The sequence below is a fragment of the Psammomys obesus genome, unplaced genomic scaffold (assembly GCF_907164565.1).
Source record: "Psammomys obesus unplaced genomic scaffold, mPsaObe1.curated_primary_1811, whole genome shotgun sequence".
Lineage (NCBI taxonomy): Eukaryota > Metazoa > Chordata > Mammalia > Rodentia > Muridae > Psammomys > Psammomys obesus.
Window position 1 is genome coordinate 6,106,981 of NW_026590699.1, and position 19,014 is coordinate 6,125,994.

The 19,014-nt window shown below is 49.5% G+C and overlaps 1 protein-coding gene across 1 annotated transcript in view; it reads right to left on the reverse strand.

Annotated features, from left to right (window-relative positions):
* The window catches only part of Spaca7 (sperm acrosome associated 7), a 24,009-nt gene extending 18,654 nt beyond the window's left edge, over positions 1-5,355 (reverse strand). The window contains exon 1 of the mRNA XM_055608440.1: positions 5,253-5,355. Within this exon, the coding sequence (XP_055464415.1) occupies positions 5,253-5,355 (103 nt within the window). The remainder of the gene's footprint in view (positions 1-5,252) is intronic.
* Positions 5,356-19,014: the final 13,659 nt, after the last annotated feature.

A 19,014-nucleotide genomic window follows, 5' to 3' on the forward strand; every position in this document is an offset into this window, starting at 1 on the left:
TGTGTGTGTGTGTGTGTGTGTGTGTGTGTGTGTGTGTGTGTGTGTGTGTGTAGGTCAGAGATGACTCACTTACCCCAGGGGGTGGGGATAGCGACCCTAGTTGGGCTCAGTTTGTCCTGAGTCCTTGGTTATCTCTGAGGAAGGCTGAAAGGGAGGAAGGGAGTGTGCTCAGGAGTGTGTTAGAACGAAAGAGACATGACTTCCTGCTTGTGGTCTGGCTCCAGCTGACCTGAAAGGCACTCTGAGTCAGGGAGTGCTCCTCAGTATGAACTGGGCATCTTGAGGTAGGATAGAAAGACAGCAAATGAAGGGAACATGAGAAGAGGAAAGAGCCTCTCACCCCTGGAGCTGGTTTAAGAATCACAAAAATGGCTCACCCAGTTCCCTGAAAAGAACAAAACTCCGTTTTCAGAGAGAGACCTCAGCTGTGTGAAGACAGCTTAAGGCTGAAATGTCTGTGATCGTTTGAGTTCAACCTCATTACTCTCCTTTCTCAGCAAACTGCACTTTTGAATAAATCTCACAAACAAGACAATTCGTGTTTATAGTCAAAACCTATACCTAGCTGTCTAGAGAACTACTGGCGGAAATTCCTTAGCCTTTTTGACCCCCACTTCCTCCTGCATGCGTTCCTTTCCCTTTCTGAAGCATCTCTCTCTCAACACTCAGTTCTGTGGCCTGTGATGCTCTGTGAATATCTGAGGCTCTGGGTGTTGAGAGAAAGAAAGATGCTACTTAAAGACAATTTCCACCCAGCTGAATGCTACCACAGTTAGTAGGGTTTTAAAGAACTTCTGAATAACCTAAATGATTGAGACATGCGCTGTTAAGCACACGCTTACATTTACACTCTTGCCTTCTTATATTTTGCATACAGGGAGACTAAATACATTTGGGTCTGTTAATAAGCATGCTGTTTCTCCACATTAAAAATTATGTGTGATGGGGCTAGGGAAATGGGATAGTTGGTAAGTGGGAGGCCTTGAGTTCGGATCCCCTGAGAACCCACAGAGAAGACCAGGCATGGGGGCATCAATGGAGAGAGAGGAGGGAGAGACAGGCAGACTCCTCAAAGCCTGGGAGCCAGCTTGGCTATATGACAGAGTTCCAGGGTAATGATAGATTCCATCTCACACAAGAGGCAGACGGCGCCTGAGGAGCAGCGCTTGAGGCTGTCCTCTGACTCCACACGACTGTGCATAGCAGATGGCGCCTGAGGAACAGCGCTTGAGGCTGTCCTCTGACTCCACACGACTGTGCATGCGTGGGCACACACACCTACACAGTCGCACGCCCATGCCCACACCCACTAAAATGGTTCAATCACGGCTCTCAGCTTTGTAAGATGGAGAGTCAAGAAGCTTGCCACCAAGTGCCAGCATGTGGCCAAGATTCAGAGCTTCTAGGTTTCCTGCATTTGGATTACTACTTATGTGTGTGATTAAACCTCCTGGGATTCTTGGGAGGAGGGCCTGACTTAGCAGGCCGGCTTCAGTGAAAGTGGTCTGTGCTTGATAAGGGAAGCTGAGGGACATGAAGGATGAACCTTTGTTAAGGAAAGAAGAAAGTCATTTTGTCATAAATAGTTTAAAAGTTATTTAATAAAGAAAAGAAAAAAAATAAGGAACAAAAAGCCTAAATGGGTAGGGTAAGGTGTGAAGAGTCTATGAGAAAAAAGAGAAATCTAATCTCCATGGCCGGGCCGGGTAAATGGATGGCCATTGTCAGGTTTTGAAATGAGCTCCGGTATCAGGCGTGCGGCCATGTGGAACGCCTCTGCCTCTCTCTCTGCTGAAAGGACACAGCTCCTTGGACTATTGGCCTCCTCTTAATAAGAGATTATAAATGTTTTCTTTACCTGTTGAGTAACCTTCCTTGTAGACAAAGGTTCTCTTCTTCCCCAAATAATTTCCTGTGCTTCGTGTTGCCTTTTCAAACTTTTTATTACTTAAGAAAGTGGAGCCCCTCGGTATTGAGAGTGAAGGCTGGTTATTTTTTTCCTTTAACAACTACGTTGCTTCCTCTAGTTTCCTTGGAAATCTTGTCGTTTTGGTTAACTAGGTAACTAAGTACCGTTTCATAGTAACCTGTGACACTAGTCAAGTCTTCAAAGCCCTTGACAACTTTTTGACACCGCTGAATTAAATTCTAAATGCAGTCTTTCTGACCTCAAGCTAACTTTGAAATTTCCCAGAGGCCCCTGGAAAGTCTCCAGGGATTTGTTCTGTCATCGTGTGAAAGACAGAGCTTAAGCTAATTAGCTTACTTGTTACGTGAAATCACAAGAGGAAGTTCCCTGGAGTAAGCTGCGTTGACTCTTTTTTTTGTAGCACATCTTTGTGAAGAGGTGTCAAGTGTCAGGAGTTGCATGAGATTTCCAGAGATTGGTCTTGTCTTTTCTCTCCACACTGGGTCCCTGGATGGTGTGGTCAGCCATCTTTGCACTGACTAACGTGAGACCTGTAGGTTGTGAGACTGACCTTTTCTCCCCGCTCACCCGCTCAGATGCTTTTCTGAAAGCAGGCTCACTCAGCTATAGCCCAAGCTTTCTTCAAGGAGTCTCAGAACACTCTGACCAAGAGACTAGAGTAAGACTGTAGATGGCTCCAAGAATACCTGGTTCAGGAGTCTTTCCAGAGAGAGGAAGACGCAGGTGGGTCCCTGAAGTGTGGCCAGGTGGCTGGTGGATCAAGGGTGGCTATGGTTTCAGAGTGTTTGAAGCATTGTTAGTGCTTTAGCCCTTGTTCTGCGCTTGGCTAACTCAGAGAAGCTGTGAAATTCCCCTTTCAGTTGTTTTTGGAGATAGCTTCAGTCTCTGTCGCCCTGGCTGTTCTAGAGCTCACTGTGTTGACCAGGCTGGCCTCGAACTCACAGAGATCCACTTGCCTCTGCCTCTTCAGGTCTGTGATGAAGTGCGCCACCAAGCCCAGCTTGAAATTACACTTTTTAAAGTGTATTTATTTTTAAATCTGTTTGTGTGTGATTGTAGGTGGTTGTGAGCCACCCAACATGGGTGAGAATTTCACTTTTCTGAGAGAGAGAGCAGCAGGCTCCCCCTGCCCCTAATAACTCCGCTTTTACAAATTAAAAAAGAAACATTTAACTTCTCCCCACCTGATCCTTTAGAATCTATTAACATTTCTTTTACAGCCATGTAAGTATTTGCATAATTTCAATAAGTCGTCACTCTAATTTTTAAATGATGTTTATTTCATGTGTGTGGGGTGTGGAGGGGTTCTGCCTTGCAGGTATGTCTTTGAACCACTTGCATACCTAACGCCAATGGAAGCTTGTAAGAGGGTCTCAGAGCCCCCGAGACTGGGCTTACAGTCAGTTGTGAGCTGCCAGGTAGGTGCTGGAAATTGAACCCAGGTCTTCTGGAAGGGCAGCCAGTGCTCAACTCCTGAACCATCTCTCCAGCCCACGATGCTATTTTTGTTGGGCCAGCCAGATAGCTCAGAGGACAAAGTGCTTGCTGTGGAAACATGAAGACCTGAGTTCAGATCCCTATGGACCCACATAAAAATCAGGGTGTGATGGCACATGCCTGCACTCCTGGTGCTGACCTCTGGGTAAACGTCATCTTCCTTTCTTCCTTCTCTCTTTCTTTCCCTCCCTCCCTCCCTCCCTCCCTCCCTCCCTCCCTCCCTCCCTCCTTCCGTTCCTTCCTTCCTTCCTTTCTTTGTCATTGTCCATGAATCTGGACTGTGTCGTTTTTCTAGCGTCTGCCATGAGCAGTCTTTCTCTCCGATTGTCTGTGTTTTCTTTCTCTCCTGACCAGGCCCCGGCAGCTGAAGTCTGCTGCTGGCTAAGGACCATCTGGAGAAACTGAGGACACAGATGCTGCCTCTGTGCCCTCCTCGGGGCACAGCAATGGCCAATGCTGATGTTCACACTATTGCTGGGGCCATTTCCACCCTGGCTGTTGGCCTGACCAGCTTCTGGCCTGGTGTCTAGGAATCCTTTCCACCCTTCTGGGTTCGGAAACTCCTGATCCTCCTGCCCCTATCTCCCAAATCCTGAGATCACAGGCTGCCGTACCCCATTTATGGCTTTTTTTTTTATTTAAATCATTTTTAAACTTATGTGTGTGGAAATGTTTGTCTTTGTTTCTCTTTTCCTTTTTCATAGAAATTGTTCTAGATACACTCCTGACTATCCAACAGCAAATCCCAGAAGGGAAAAATCACAAAACTACCACACTGCTCAAAAGGCAAAGGGTGAGGGGGACGACTCCGTGGCCTGCTTCTGGCCAGGTCTATCTAGCGGACCCAGGCTCTGTTTAGCCTCCTCAGCTGCACCAAAGAGTCATGGCCCCGGAAGTCCTCGGAAGTCCTCGCCAATATCAGATCACCTGAGGTCAGGCAATCCTGACCTCGCGACTCCTCCCCCTTTCTCTCTGTGCCCACAGCAGAGCACCCTCAAATAATCCAGCAAAGAATTGCTCCACCTCCTAGCACCTACCATCCATCACTCTGCCTGCTCTTAGACTGTGGATCTTCCTTGTCCTTCCTGGGACATGAACCTCCCTCTGTCTATGAACCTGGTGGCATCTACCCTAACTAATGCAGACCTAGCTGGTCTAAAACACACAGAGATCTGCTTCTTTTGCCTCTGCCTCTCCTGCCTCTCCTGCCTCTGCCTCCCAGTGCTGAGATGAAAGGCATATACAACTTCAGCTGTCTACCTGGCCATCACTAACAAGCACCAGGAATACTGTATCTTTCCCTGGGTGTTAGGTACAACAAAGGATTTAGTTAACTTTGTTAGTGTGACAAGGATGAGCATATAAAAATATGCTTTATCCACTTCACAAACAGTAGTAAGACACTGGATCAGTGCTAATTGTTCCCCCCAAAAGGAGGACATGTGTGCGCACTAGCATTTGGTGTATGTATATAAATTAATGTGTGCATGTGTTCGTGTGTATATGTAGGTATCTACATATGTATGCTGTGGTGCATGCATATATGTGTGTGTGGAAAAACAAGTTGGGAAATGTACAGTTAATGAAACAGAGGCTGGACACATGGAAGTTTGTGACATCATTCCTCTGCCTTGGGACAAATTAGAACATTTCCTTTAAGTTAATAGGATGATTATTTGGGTAATGTATGTAGCTGCGCCACAGCATTCCTGTTTGAAAGCATTCAAAGATGGAAAACCCTTCAAATCTCTCCATTCCCCAATAAAAGACAAAGGCCCAAATAACAAGGCTACTCCCACACCTGCCAGCCTCCACGGGACCCTACCTAAAGTTATGTTGAATGCCTTCAGCTCGGTCCCTGGACAGCTGCACAGCAGGACAGATAAGAAGACAGATAAGAAGGTCTCCACTCCCCTATTCGCTGCCATGGTCCCTCCAGTTAGAGGAGGAGGCCCTTCCCTGGAAGGTCTTCCGCTTCCCCAGCCTTGGTCTCCTAGATACGTGGAATGCCAGGGACCTGTGACATCACCACAGGGCAGTGACCTTCGTTCACTGTGACACTGACTTCCCCATTAGAGTTTATGTGTTATGTCATGGACCTATGCCCACATGACTAGGAAGTGAGCTGGGGTCCTGTCCTCTGTGGGGCCCATGTCCCTATCTGGTGCTGTTGTCACTCACACTTCTAAGTCCTCCTTGTGGGCTCTCCCTGCAGGTGTGTTTTCAGAAGCCTTATCTTTTACTTGTGGTCTCCCAGGAACCTACACATGGCCGCAGCTCAGCTGCTGGGATGGAGGGGCAGGAAGTAGTCAGAAGAGGCCAACAGTGTCTTCCAGATTTAGTGGGGACCCTAGGACAGCTGGACACCAATCACCATCCACTCTTCACCATCAGTGGAAGAGGTTGACGGTAGGTGAGGCTTTCTTGGTAGATGTGGTGAAAACTCAACAATCTCAGAATGAGAAGTCTTGTCTGGCTTTGTCTGTATAAGTAAAGACACAGAGAAGTGTGGACTTAACAGGTGTCATGATTCAAGTCCTATGAACTAAGAAAGGGTCTGAAGAGGTTCCGGGAGTGTGGCTACATCTCTCCAGGCTTGTGACTCAGTTGAATGACTAAAGACAAACACAGACATGGCCAGAGGACACACATGGTCAGTGGTGCAGCTGAGCCCTGCCACCTAAACAACTGTCTAGGAAGTCAAATGCCAGATCCTCATGTGGCTGTCTTTATGCTGACCCTGCAGGACTCAGGACCAGTGCTCCAGGAGCCTGGCTCAGTTCACTCCAGAAGTCATTCTGTATGGTCATCCCAAACCTGGTCCTCTAAAGCAGCTGGCATGTGCTGTAACTGGGTTAGCTCTGCAGGGCTGAGCTATCCAGTGGTCCAGCATGGCTTCACGGGGCTGATGTGCTGTGACCTGGTCCCTGTCCTGTACTGGTTCACTGAGCTTGGTCACTGCTGGGGATGAGCACTGGAGTTAAGCCTTCTTGTGCCATGCTTGCTAACCCACGAGCTAGACAAGTCATAGGCTCCCCAGAGAGGATGTGTGAGCCGCTCAGGCCACAGAGCTCTTGCTGCCTGATGGCAGAGGTGTCGGGTGTACCTGGGAGGATGCAGCCTGGCTTTCAGTTGCTTTTGGGGATTCAAATCCAAAGACTGGTCCTCCAAATTTTCCTTTGATCTTTAGCAAGAATTTTATACATCTTTCCCTTTATGTGGATGTTTTGAAGAGGTGTTGAAGTCAGGAGGGAATTCAGAAAATTGAGCTCTTGACACCCATTTCACTGAAAGTAGACTTTAGCTCATTCATGTATCTGGCTTGGGACATGTGGGACGCCCCCATGTGCTGCCGTTGGTGGAGAGAGTGCTGTGAGTCCCGGGCAGTTGGTCCCTGCGTCTTCTGGGATGGTTCCAGGAGAAAGAGGCAAATACTGGCATATTTTTAAATAGCTTTAAAAATTAAAAAAAAAAAAAAAACCAACAACTTAAAGGCAGGGCCTCATGTATGACATGCTGACCTTGAACTCAGCATGTGGTCAAGAATGAACTCCTGATCCTTCTGCCTCTGCCTCCCAAATGCCAGGATCACAGGTGTGGGCACTATGCCCAGTTTATGACTCTTTTTTTGTTTGTTTGTTTAATTACATGTATGAATGTTTTGCTTGCATGTGTGTATGTGCACCACAGAACAGGGTATCAGGTCTCTTGGAACTAGAGTTACAGATGGTTGTGATAGGTTATGATGGTTATGATGGGTGCTGAGAACTGAACCTGGATAGTCTGGACAAACAGCCAGTGCTCTGAACCATTGAGCTGTCTCTCTAGCTCCACGACTCTTTTTTTTTTTTTTTTTTTTTAGTCAGGTTTTCTTTATTGCTTTAACTTTTAGAAATACATAAATTCAGAAAAGCTGAAAGAAGGATTCCTGACCTCATTCCTGACCTTCAAGCACTGGCAGCACCTTGGAGCATTTTGTTGTTTAAATAATTAATACATATTTACCATGGAGAATTCAAGCAATAGAAATACAAAAGGATGACGGTTTAGAAAATATCTGGGTTCCTGCTACAGTTGTGATCTGTGGGCATGGTGCCAGCATCCTTGCAGGCCAGTGGCTCCTGGAGGTCCTGGCCTGCCTCCTGTTGCACTCTGGGTTCTGAAACTTGCTTAGGCTCATTTTGTGCATAGTACCATGGGAGAAGAGCAAAGCAGATATCTGCCTCAGTTTCCCTCTAGTAGAAGTCTCTAGGAAGAGACTTAAGAAGCTTAAGGGTGCTCCTTAGGGAGCTGTCTCGAGATAGTGGCTCCTGGACAGGCCATGTTCACTGTGGTCAAGGCACCTGGGTGGTCAGATTGCCTGATTTACTTCCTGGCTTAGCCACTTACCAATTAATGTTCTGGACATGTCACTAAGTCTCAGTCTCAGGTCCTCGTTATCCAAACTCCATAGTCCCTCTGGGTGAGCCATGCTCCCACTAACACTGCAGTGCAGAGGCCTCAAAGAAGCTTAGTGTGGAGAGCAGCAGCCATCTCCTCAATTCCATGGGCTCTGCCTCTGTGGCGTTCAGAGGGACATCTGAGGCAGGGCTAGGCTGGCTCAACTGTTCTTATGCGCTCTGGCCATTGTCACCTCTCAGCTGGGGTGATATGGATGACCTGTTTCTCAAGGTTGGTTCTGGTATATTCTCATGGGCTTGCCAGAAGAGGATTATAGGCAGGCCAGGCGAAGCCCAGCAGGCCTCTCTGCCACCACTGTGCCCCTTTGTGAATGCTGGGCAGCCGAGCATGGGGGGGGGGTGCCCTTTACATTGCAGGCTGCTAGGTCACAGACTCCCAACCGAAGAGCCTTCTCAAAGCCCCTTTGTGTTGTTTTCACTTATGAAAATATCCCACAGACCCATAATTTGGCAATATACATACAACCAATTGTTTTAAAAACAGAAGTGACGCCGGCTATTATAATGTAAACTGTTTTCTAAATGAAAGAATTAAAGGAATGTAATTGGAGAAGTATACAAACAGTGGTTAAGACGCTGCTTCTGGGAAGACATATTACAACTTATAATCTTCCTCTATGGGTGTGCGTTGTTGGTGTCTAATCAGGCATGTGAATGGATTCAGGTGTTCCGTCCTATTAGCTGGAAATTGCTCTGTTATTTGCTGAGCTGTTTGTGTTACATTGTTACCGGCTCTGAGTTTCTCTTTCTCTGGAGTTCCTTCCCCTGGTCCCTGCAATCTATATAATTGTCTTCCTCACTTTTGTCTTGAGAAAGCTTTAAATAGAGCTCTCTGGATGAAGCGTGGTGTCAGAGGGAGAGTTCTGGAGCCTGCGGAAGAGTCCTAGAGAGATGGGGCCATCACAAAGATGCTGCCCAGGCAGAAGGGACCAGCTCCAGCTCACAGGGTCACCGTGGGGTTGTAACCAATAGCCTCTTTCCTCCAGAAGAGGGAGTCCTCGGCAGAGCTGCTGCTAAGTACCCCACAGCCTCTGAGGGAAGGGTGTGACCTCAGCACACCGTGATAGCACTCTGTTCCAAGGACCCCTGTCCCGAGGGCCTTGATGACAGAGAAGCACCAAGGGAGCCTGCCTTTTCCGGGGAAGCCACAATGAAGGTTCTCTGAGCAAGGAAAGCCTTTTTGTATTCGTTCACTCTCTCTCTCTCACTCACTCACTCACTCACTCACTCACTCATTTTCCTCTCCCACCCACAGAGCACGCTTTCAGCAGGCTCAGAGTGCCTCGATGATATCACTGGACATGAGAGCAGCGGTCAGATTCTCCCCAAGTTCTGCCCCGCCCAAGGTGTGCTGTGGCAGACATCCAGGGCCACTAGTGTGGAGCTGCTGCCGACAGAGCCCGGCAGGCGGGCTCTCAGGGGTCAGGCCCATGCTAGCCGGTGCTGGCTGTGCCGGCTTTTAAAATTCAAATAAGGAACCAAAGAGCGCTATAAGAAAAAACTTCGACAAAATTAAATGTAGTCACTACCTGGACACATTCCAGCGGTGACATGAGCTGGATGATGTGTAGCCATTAGAATGGCCTTAATCAAGCTGTGAATCCTGAGGCCACGTAGCCTCCTGTTATATTCTCATCCCCTCACCCCATCCTTGACCAAAAGAGAACATAGCTCACGGGTGTGCAAGGCACACTGGAGCAGTTACGCAAGGGTGGTTCTGCTGAAAGGGAAGGCTGTCCTATTAGCAGAGCTTAAATTTGCTTGGATGAATTTATAAATGTGTGTGTGTGTGTGCGTGCACGCGGGTGTAAGCCAGAGACTGACACCAGGAATTCTCAGCTATTCCCCACCTTCTTTTTAGGAGACGGGGACTCCCACTGAACATGAGCCTCAGTTCTGTGGACAGACAGACCAGAGAACTCCAACCTCTTACCTGTCCTCCTGTGCTGAGATTGTAGGGGAAGGTTGGAGCCCTGCCTTTTACCGATGGGGATCTGAACTCAGTCCTCAAGCTTCTGCTGGGAGGCTCAGCTGACTAAGCCAACTTCCCAGTCCCCACTGGTGTGTTTAGTTTTGCTTTTTTGTTATTGTTTGCTGATGTTTATTTTAATTTATTAAATCTTTTTCTTCACAATTTATTCATTATGTATCCTGATTGAAGCCCCCTCCCTCAACTCCCCCAGTTCCACCCTCCCTCTCTTTTCCCTTCATCTCCTTCCCCTAGTCCACTGAAAGGGAGAGTTCTCCACTATTGTCATCTGCCCAGAGCTTGTTAAGTCTCATGAGGACTGCTTGGATCCTCTTCCTCTGTGGCCTGGCAAGGCAGCATCATCAGGGGGAAGTGAGCAGAGAGCAGTCAGCTGAGTTCATGATAGAGGCAGGCCCTGCTCCCCTCACTCAGAGATCCACATGGAGACTGAGCTGCCAGTGGGCCACATCTGAGCAGGGGGTCTAGGTCCTTTCCATGCATGGTCCTCCATTGGTGCATCAGTCTCTGCAGGACCCCTAGATTCAGATCTTTTAGCTTTGTTGGTCTCCTTGTGGGGCTCCTGTCCCCTCCATGTCCCGCCCCCTCTTCCTCCTTAAGACCCCTTGTGCTCTGCCCAAAGTTTGGCCCTGAGTCTCAGCATCTGCTTTAATTCCCTGCTGGGTGAATCCTTTCAGAGGACCCTCTAAAGGAGACTCCCATCCTGTTTCCTCTCTTCCACTGCTTCTGGTTTCTATCCTATTTGCCATTCTGAATGAAAAAAAAAAAAACCTCCAAGTTTCTGAAGAAAGAAATAGAAGACAATATCAGAAGACGGAAAGATCTCCCATGCTCATGGCTCGGCAGGATTAACATAGTAAACGTTGCTTTGTTTTTTAGGAATACAGTTAACGAGAAGGGCAGACAGAGTTTAAGAGCCCAGTGGTGGAGTGCTCACTCACAGAGCTCCGGCTCACAGAGCTTGTCCCCCCTCCCATAGGCCTGCAGCTGTGGGGCACGGGATTAAGCATTCGAGCCCCTCAGCTATCCCCCATGGGGCACAGCATCCACGCATGGGGTCAGGTCTCCAGTTACTAACAATAGCTAAGGATCAAGACTGGAAGGCTGCGGACAGCTCAGCTAGCAAAGTGGTTGGCATGCAGGCACAGAGGCCTGAGTCTGGTCCACCAGAACCCACATTGAGAAAGCTGGGCACGGCGACATGTGCTTGTGAGATCAGAGATAGGTGGATCCCTGGGACCTGGCCCACACACAACATGCGCACATGTATTCACACACGGATGTGCACTGGCACACACAAGCACACACATGCACATCCACTGTGGGACATTTTAAGATTGGTTTTTAAAATTATGTGTGTGTGTGAGGGCCTGGATGAGTTCATCTACATCAGGATCCCAGAAGGGGGGTGGGATCTCTTAGAACTGGAGTAACAGGAGGTCATAAGGCTGTGAGCTGCCCAGCTCACAGTGGCTGAGAGCGAGATCTGGTGTTCTGTGAGTGCCTCGAGCAGTTCTTAGCTGCTGAGCCATCTCCCCAGCCCCCAACAATATTTTTAAAAATTCAAATCCACAGTGTAGCTCAGAAGCCACAGAGGTTTTCTTCCCCCTGACATGTGGCCTGTTTCCTGGACAAGCAGATCTGCCCAGTGGCTGGTCCAGGGTGGCTACCCTGACTGGGACTCATGGCTCAGGGGCCTCCACAGGGCAGAGCAGGGCGAGCAGCTGCTGAGGGCCTCTCCCTGCCAGACTGCTCTGGGAAGGGGGATAGTGTTGGCAAATGACAAAGAAGAGAAAATTGGTGTTCCACCCCATAGTTAACGTGACAACACGCAGCTAATGAGCACTTAATGATCCCTCCCTGCTCATTTTTGTCACCCCTTTGAGAACGTCACTTGTTTTATACTTAGCCTTACAGTGTAGGATTAGCTCTCCACTAAAGTGAATTAGTCAGGGTTCTTTAAAACTCAGAACAAAGGTGCTGGAAACGTGTGGGGCTGAGAGGAGGCTGAGGCTGGGCCCTGCAGGCCGAGCCCAGCTGCAGGAGGGACTGTGGCCGAGGCATGGCAGCTGGGACTAAGTTTACGTTACACGTGTGAGGCCGTCACCTGACACACGCTGTGTCTCTCTTCCTGTTGTCATCGTAGGAGAGATGCTGAAGTTCTCAAGGCACAAAGAAAACATCTCTCAAAACACAGAGAGCCAGTCATTTGTCACATACACACACACACTTGCATTCATACATACACAGGCATCCATGTTCACAATACATATATACATACGCATGCACACACGTGCACATACTTGTTCACATACCTGTATATGCACACGTGCATTCACATATGCATGCGCAACACGTGCACATGCATTCATAATACATACACACGTGCACACACACTTGAACATGTATGTTCACACATGTGCACTCATTCATGACACAGGCACACACATGCACATTTTGTACCCTTTCTTCCTTGCCTGGCATCTCTCTTCCTTTCACGTCCCCACCCGCTCCTCAGGTAATTTCGCCCGACTCCAAGGTTATGGGAAGGAGAAGATTGTTTCCAGTTACTCAAATGTTCCACAGAGAACCCCGGGACGTTTGTTCTGCCTGCCACTGTGGCTCTCGGTGAACAGAGGTGAGCTGACCGGCTCATGGTCCTGTGCCCAGCACCACCCATCAGGTCGCGATGCCCCCGGGGAGTTCCTGTTCCTACAACAGCACAGAAGAACCTGAGTCTGCCGCCTGGGAACTACAGGGAGGCGCAGGAAGGTGTTCAGAAGCCTGCCCTGGCTTCTGCAGGCCTGACAGTGCCAACGCAACCCGGAGGCTGCAGTTCACGAAGCCAGCCATAGATGTCGACACAGTACGCAGCTCCTTGGAATCCAGGGGCGCGGAGGGGCCTGTTCATTCCTCAGGCGGCTGAAGTTTCGCCCTGAGACTTCTCCTTTGCTGGAAGTAGTTGTGTGGGGCCACTTGAAAATCATGTGCTTTCTGGGGATGTGGCTCAGTGGAGAAAGCACTGTCTGTCAGTGTGAGGACCACAGTTTGGAGCCCCGTAACCCAGGTAAAATCTGGCCGTGTGGGATACTTAATAGGCAGAGGTAGAGGATTCTCTGGTGCAAGGTGGCTAGCCAGACTACTGGAATCAGGGAAGTCTCTGCTCAGTGAGATGCCTTACCTCAAGAAATAAGGTGGAGGGCGGCTGAAGGAGCCAGCTTTTGTCAGCTTTAGGACTCTTGTGCCCACACACATTTGAGCATCCATACACACAGACACACAAACACACAGAACAGGGGCAAGTTACATGCTTTGGAGAAGGAACAACAAATAATGGGTTAGCCTTGATGCCGAAGAATAAAATAACTTAGGAAATGGCTTTCCAAGGGGATGGGGGAGGAGGGATTGGCGGGTCTGAAGGAATGGGGAGGAAGACAGTGCCCAGGCCCCTGAGCTTGGTGAACACATACAGGCCAGCTCCTACCTTTGTGGTGCCCAACTCTAAACCTCCACAGTGCCCTTTTGACTCTCTCACTGTCTCGGTGGGACCAAGGCTCTGGGTGTTTAAGCCTCACATACACAAAGGTATGGGGGCCCTGGGGACAGGCGCTACTGTAGCATGTCCATTTGAAATTGGACCCTCCGTGAGGCTGTTTCTCAATTCTGCTATCTGGTCGCTCTGGGAGGCGAGCAGGCTGTAATCCCATTGTAATAAACCTTTCCCTTAACCTCTGCTCTCAAAGGCTGCCTCGTCCATTAGTGTGCCTGACCCTTGCTTGGAGCTGGAAGTCTCTAGGTGGGCGAGGAGCTTCATGCAAACTTCGGTTGTACAGGGTGATTTGTAAAAACAATCCAGCCTTTCGGTTTTGATTTCTTTTCCATCGATTTACACTAGTAGATTTAATTCTATGTCTTGGAGACGGCTATTGAATTGGAGCTTTGTAGTGAGGAAGCCATTAGGACAAGAGCAGGGGACCTACATGGCTCCCTCTGGGATGAGGGACATCAGGCTTAATTTCATTTCAAGATCTCACTGGTGCCCAAAGCTTGGCAGGATACAGACCAAGGCCAAGTGTCATGCCCTGCTCTTGGCCCTGAGCTCTATCCTGGGGTATGTGTCCTGCTCTGAGCTCTGAGCTCTATCCTGGGGTGTGTGTCCTGCTCTGAGCTCTATCCTGGGGTGTGTGTCCTGCTCTGAGCTCTATCCTGGGGTGTGTGTCCTGCTCTGAGCACAGATCCTGGGGTTCGTGCCTGGCTTTTCGCTTCTGAGCACAGTGGGGCAGGACCTGGATGCTGAGGCTACAAGGAGCCCCAGGCCGTGGGCTTTGTATCCTCTTCTCATCGAAAGCAGAAAGGTCCTAGAAGGGTGCGTGCATGTCCTTACTTGCCTTTATTTAGAGTAATAGCATGCCATTAAAAAATTAGTTTGAGTTCTCCAAGCGTCATCATTCTTCATGTTAGAGCGAGGTTGGACACAGGTCTGACCCTCGAGGGGCACTGCACTGAAGCACATGAACTGCTTGACTTTTATCAGAAGGAAGATGTGGGACAATCCTGTCCCCAGGGAGAGAAACGACTAAGGATATAAAGTCACTGACACTCAAAACTGGCTTAAAGGATTTTTTCTTTAAATTTCAAAGTTTTCAAATCTTATTTTGCTTTGAAAGGAGTTCAATTCCATCACACTCTTGTCTGGTCTCTTTTCAGTTTTTTTTTTTTTTTTCCCTCTGCCATGCAAGTTTCACAGGACAATGACGTGTCAGTCTGGGTGTCCAGCACCTCTAGAGGAGCGGTTCCTTATGCTGTGACCCTTTAACACAGTTCCTCAGATTGTGGCAACCCATAATCCTAAAACTGTTTTTGTTGCTACTTCATAACTGTAATTTTGCTAGCTATAAACGAAAACATCCAACATGCTTTTCCACAGATGAAAAGCCCCTGGTCTGCACCTTCACGGCCTCTTTCTTGTCTGTTGAGACAGTGAGCCCACCCCAGATGGTGGAGATGTTCAGAAAGAAGACCCTCAAAAGCTATGAGGTAGGGAAGGGCTCGGGGATGTAGTGTGACCTCCTGTGTCATGCTGCCACCAAGTGATCCAGGAAATGTCATCTGGGCTGAAGGTGGGGGTTGATGTTGAACACATGGGTTTTTACAGGGGCCAAACTCAAAGGAGGAGCTAGATGTCTTCCTCCTGTAGTGACTGGGAGACCTTGGCATCAGGGACCTGGGACAGCGCCACAGAGGTTAGGCCCCAGGTCACCAGTGTTTAAAGGATGCTGTTCTGACTGTGCATTGAGCCAGGACTGTTCGTTTGTCCTGAGATCTCCAGATGGAGCTTTGCCGCCCCCATGGCCATTCTTCCCACCTCCCTGGCACAGATCTCTGGCCTGTAGGCTGGTGCTTTCACTAGGCTTTGGTGACTCCTGCAAGAGGCTAATCCTGATCCTGAAGGCCTGGGGTCCCTTTCCCCCATGACTCTCTGCTGGGTACCAGCAGAGATGGGTCTCATATCAGGCCTGGCCCTACCTTGGCTGGGGTGTTGCATGCTCTTACTCCTGGAAGCCCAACCCATGGTTTCTGCTGAAGCTTGTTGAAGGGATGCAGAGTGCTTTGGAGGCACCTGATCCCCATCCAGGAAGGCCTCGGGGTACACACACATTCACGGCTGATGATGCTCACAGAGAGGCCTCTTTGTATTCCTGGGAAGACAGGCTTTTTTTTTTTTTTTCCTCGCCCACAGGTGTGAACCACCAGAAAGCATCTGAGAGCAGAATCTATGCCTTTGCACACTGGGGTGTGGTGGGCAGGTAGGGTCCTCCTGCTCCTGTGTGACAGGGACATCAGTAGAAGCAACAGGGAGATGCATACTTCAGAAGCCTTCCCGATCTGGATTTCTGAAGCAACATTAAAATTCTTTGGGGAAAAGGAGTATTTTGATGAAGCATCAGGCTTGGTGCCCTCTCACAGAGCCAGTGGTCCTGAGGCTGTGGTGGGGAGCAGCTAAGAGATGCTCTGCAGCTTCAGGGATGTAGGTGAGCTCTGCTTCCCTGTCTCCAAGAGCGCCGTCCTCATGGTGCATGTACGTGTGCAGCTCTGTGAAGCTGGTGTACGAGGGAGTGGCGGTGTCTTACTGCCTCAGCTGAGGGGCTGCCTGGGCACTTATCACCAGAAGCCTGGGTCTCCCTGGGTGATGCGGAGCACTCCCCTTTACCAACCAGGTAAGTTGTAACTCAGTGTGGCACTGGGCAAGCCCTTGCCATCCAAAGCTGCAGTTTCCAGATGGAATGGTTTGAAGGAGATGTCTTGGGCATCTGAATACTTGGTCCCCAGTTCATGGTGCTTTCTGGTGAGGTTTAGGAGGTGTGGCCTTGCTGGAGGAAGTGGGGCCAGGCTTTGAGGTTTCAAAAGTCTCTGTGTGTGTGTACACGTGTTTCCTATGTTTGGCTTAATACGTGAGCTGTTCCGGCCAGTCATGTTTGCCGTAGGCCACACTTCTCTACCATAATAACAGACTCTAATTCCTCTGGAATCGTAAGTCTAAACAAAGCCTTCCTTCTATAACTTGCCTTGGTCGTGGTGTTTTAACGCAGCAACAGGAAAGTAACTAACGTACCAGCCATGTTCCAAACGAAGTCACTGCCACCCTGCACAACTGTCAGCACCTCCTTTTACCTGGAGTGAAGGTCACAGCTGAGCGCTCATAAGTCATCATACCTGAGAATACCTTAAAACTAACAAGGTAAATTAACCCAAATAATACCGAGACAAAATTAAGTTTAAGATAGTGCATATTTCCATATACAAATATGCAGCGTGGCCACAGGCGTACACAGATGGTAATTTAAAACAAGTATAGGCCAGGCCTGCTGAGTGTCGCTGCCCTCCGTGGTTTATGTGTTAAAGGAGTGACTCATGGCCTGTCTCTGCACACGGAGGGATGGAGGGTCCTCAGGAGGCCACATGTGTAGACATGCAATGTCTCCCCCCATGTATCAGGTGGATTGGCATGGGTGGCCTTTCTTGGCTGGGCTCTGGCTTTTCTAAATGGTTAACTGCTCCTGTAAGATTTTTGAAGAGGGAACCAACCACTCTTGAGCCGTTGCGAGGCTAGAAGTGTAGGAACTGTGTCAAGCACTCACCAAAGCTCTCACGGTGACAGGACAAGGCAAAGTCACCTTTGGCAGATGTGAACAGCACGTTGCCTGGAGGGTCACCCTAGGGAGGACTAGTGGCTGCAGACACTACCTGAAACTTGTTTCTGGTGCCCCTGGTGCTACTGTGGGCGTGAGGCGGCCTGAGGGTCTCTGTACTCCTTATGGAGAGATGCCACATCGCCAGCAACCTTGGCATGATGCCACTTGTCCAGATCGCTTCTCAGTCTCCTCTTGAACCCCAAATAGCTCTTCTCAGCCACCTTGAACCCCAAATAGCTCCAAGGGCTCTGTGGATGTGACGGCTGCTGCTGCGATCTGAGGAAGGCTTGAGCTGCCCCGCCCGTCCCTGCCATGTCCTTTGTTCTCTGAGGAGCCAGCGATCTTTGCACAGATGGGTCCCCTTTAAGAGGTGCTGGACACTTCCTCAAACCTGTGAACAACACCTGGAACTCTCCGAGATTCCCCCTGCCTTACAGGCCCGTCATGGAGCCGCAGCCGATGCGGTGGAGCAGGAGAATCTGAGGGCAAAAAAGCACTCAGCATGCTTGGCTCTGGCTGCCACCTTTGCCCCATCAGCACTCTTCTTTGTCCACCTGGGCATCAGCCTATGTCTCTGCCACCCACAGCTCACAGGGCCTCAGATACCAAGCATGTAAACAAGCAAGCATGCACTGAACCACAGCGAGGAGCAAATGCTTCTGTCCTTTAGACAGACAGATGAGACATGGTAGGGACTGATTGATGGTGAGCACTCTGTTAGCTATCCTAGCTCAGCCCAGACAGGCAACAAAGATTCCTCAACCACTTCCCAATGGGACCACTGAGCTGAGTCCGGGGTTGGGGGAGGCAGAAGTATGTCATTATTTTGAGCCTTGAAATCTGATGCTCCTGATTGTTAGTACACCCGTGTAAAGAGCGTGAAAGAGCTTTTGAATCATGTTGCTGATTCTTCTTCAACTCCTGTAAGTTTATCCAAGTACAGGGCAGGTGCCTAGTGTGCTAACAATATGACCATTTTATGGGTCCAAGATACAGAATGTAGGGGAGTTGGATGTGAGGTGCTACCATAATGGCTGGTGAGAGCTCAAGACCAGCTTTGGCCTGGACTGAGGGCTTACTGTTAGGAGCCCAGGGGGATATACTGATTAGATGGGGTCACATGTGTCGAACACCCAGGAGATACAGAAGCCTGACAGGGTGGGCTACCACAGAGTCTCCCTGTCCTGGCTGCTTTGGCTTGGGTGTGGCCCAGGGGCCAGCAGGTGGAGGGAGGCAGAGGAAGTGTTCCAGGGGCCACAGCAAAGGGGTCAGGACCAGGACAGTCCAGGACTGCCTATATCTCCCAGGACCTGAAGGAGCAAGCAATGGCTCAACATGGGCATGAACTCAATGATGTTAGACAGACAGGCTGCCTGCCAGGGAGGGGATGCCTGGGTTCTGTGGTCCTGCCAGCAGGCCAGGGGAGTCACGTTCAGAAAACAGTTTTCCTCCTGTCTATCACTGAGAAGCATCTGCACCACGCTGCCAAGACAGACACCCGATCGACACCCTTTGCCTGGGCTGCTGGTGCGCTGGCTTAGAGGAGAGCATAACCCCAATAGTCCCATGAACTCAACTCTCAGGGCTGGGGCCTGTGTATCCCATTACCAACCAAGGTCCATGCAGGTGAGGACTTCAGAACTAGTCATGGTCTCTAGTCTGTCAGTTTCCCTGGTCACACACAAAATGCCAACACCAGCTAGCCTCCAAGCTTCCAGGGGACAGAGTGATGGCCTCTCTGCCTTGAGCGTGAACTGAGTGGAGCTCCTGGCTGGCAAAGAACAAAGGGCAGCGGCCGTGTCCTCTGAGAATCTGACCTGTGAAATTCACAAGATAATCAGAGTCTGAGGACATCGGTCTACTAGCAAAAGGGTTATACATTTTGGCCATGATCTCTTTGTGTGTGTGTGTGTGTGTGTGTGTGTGTGTGTGTGTGTGTGTGTGTGT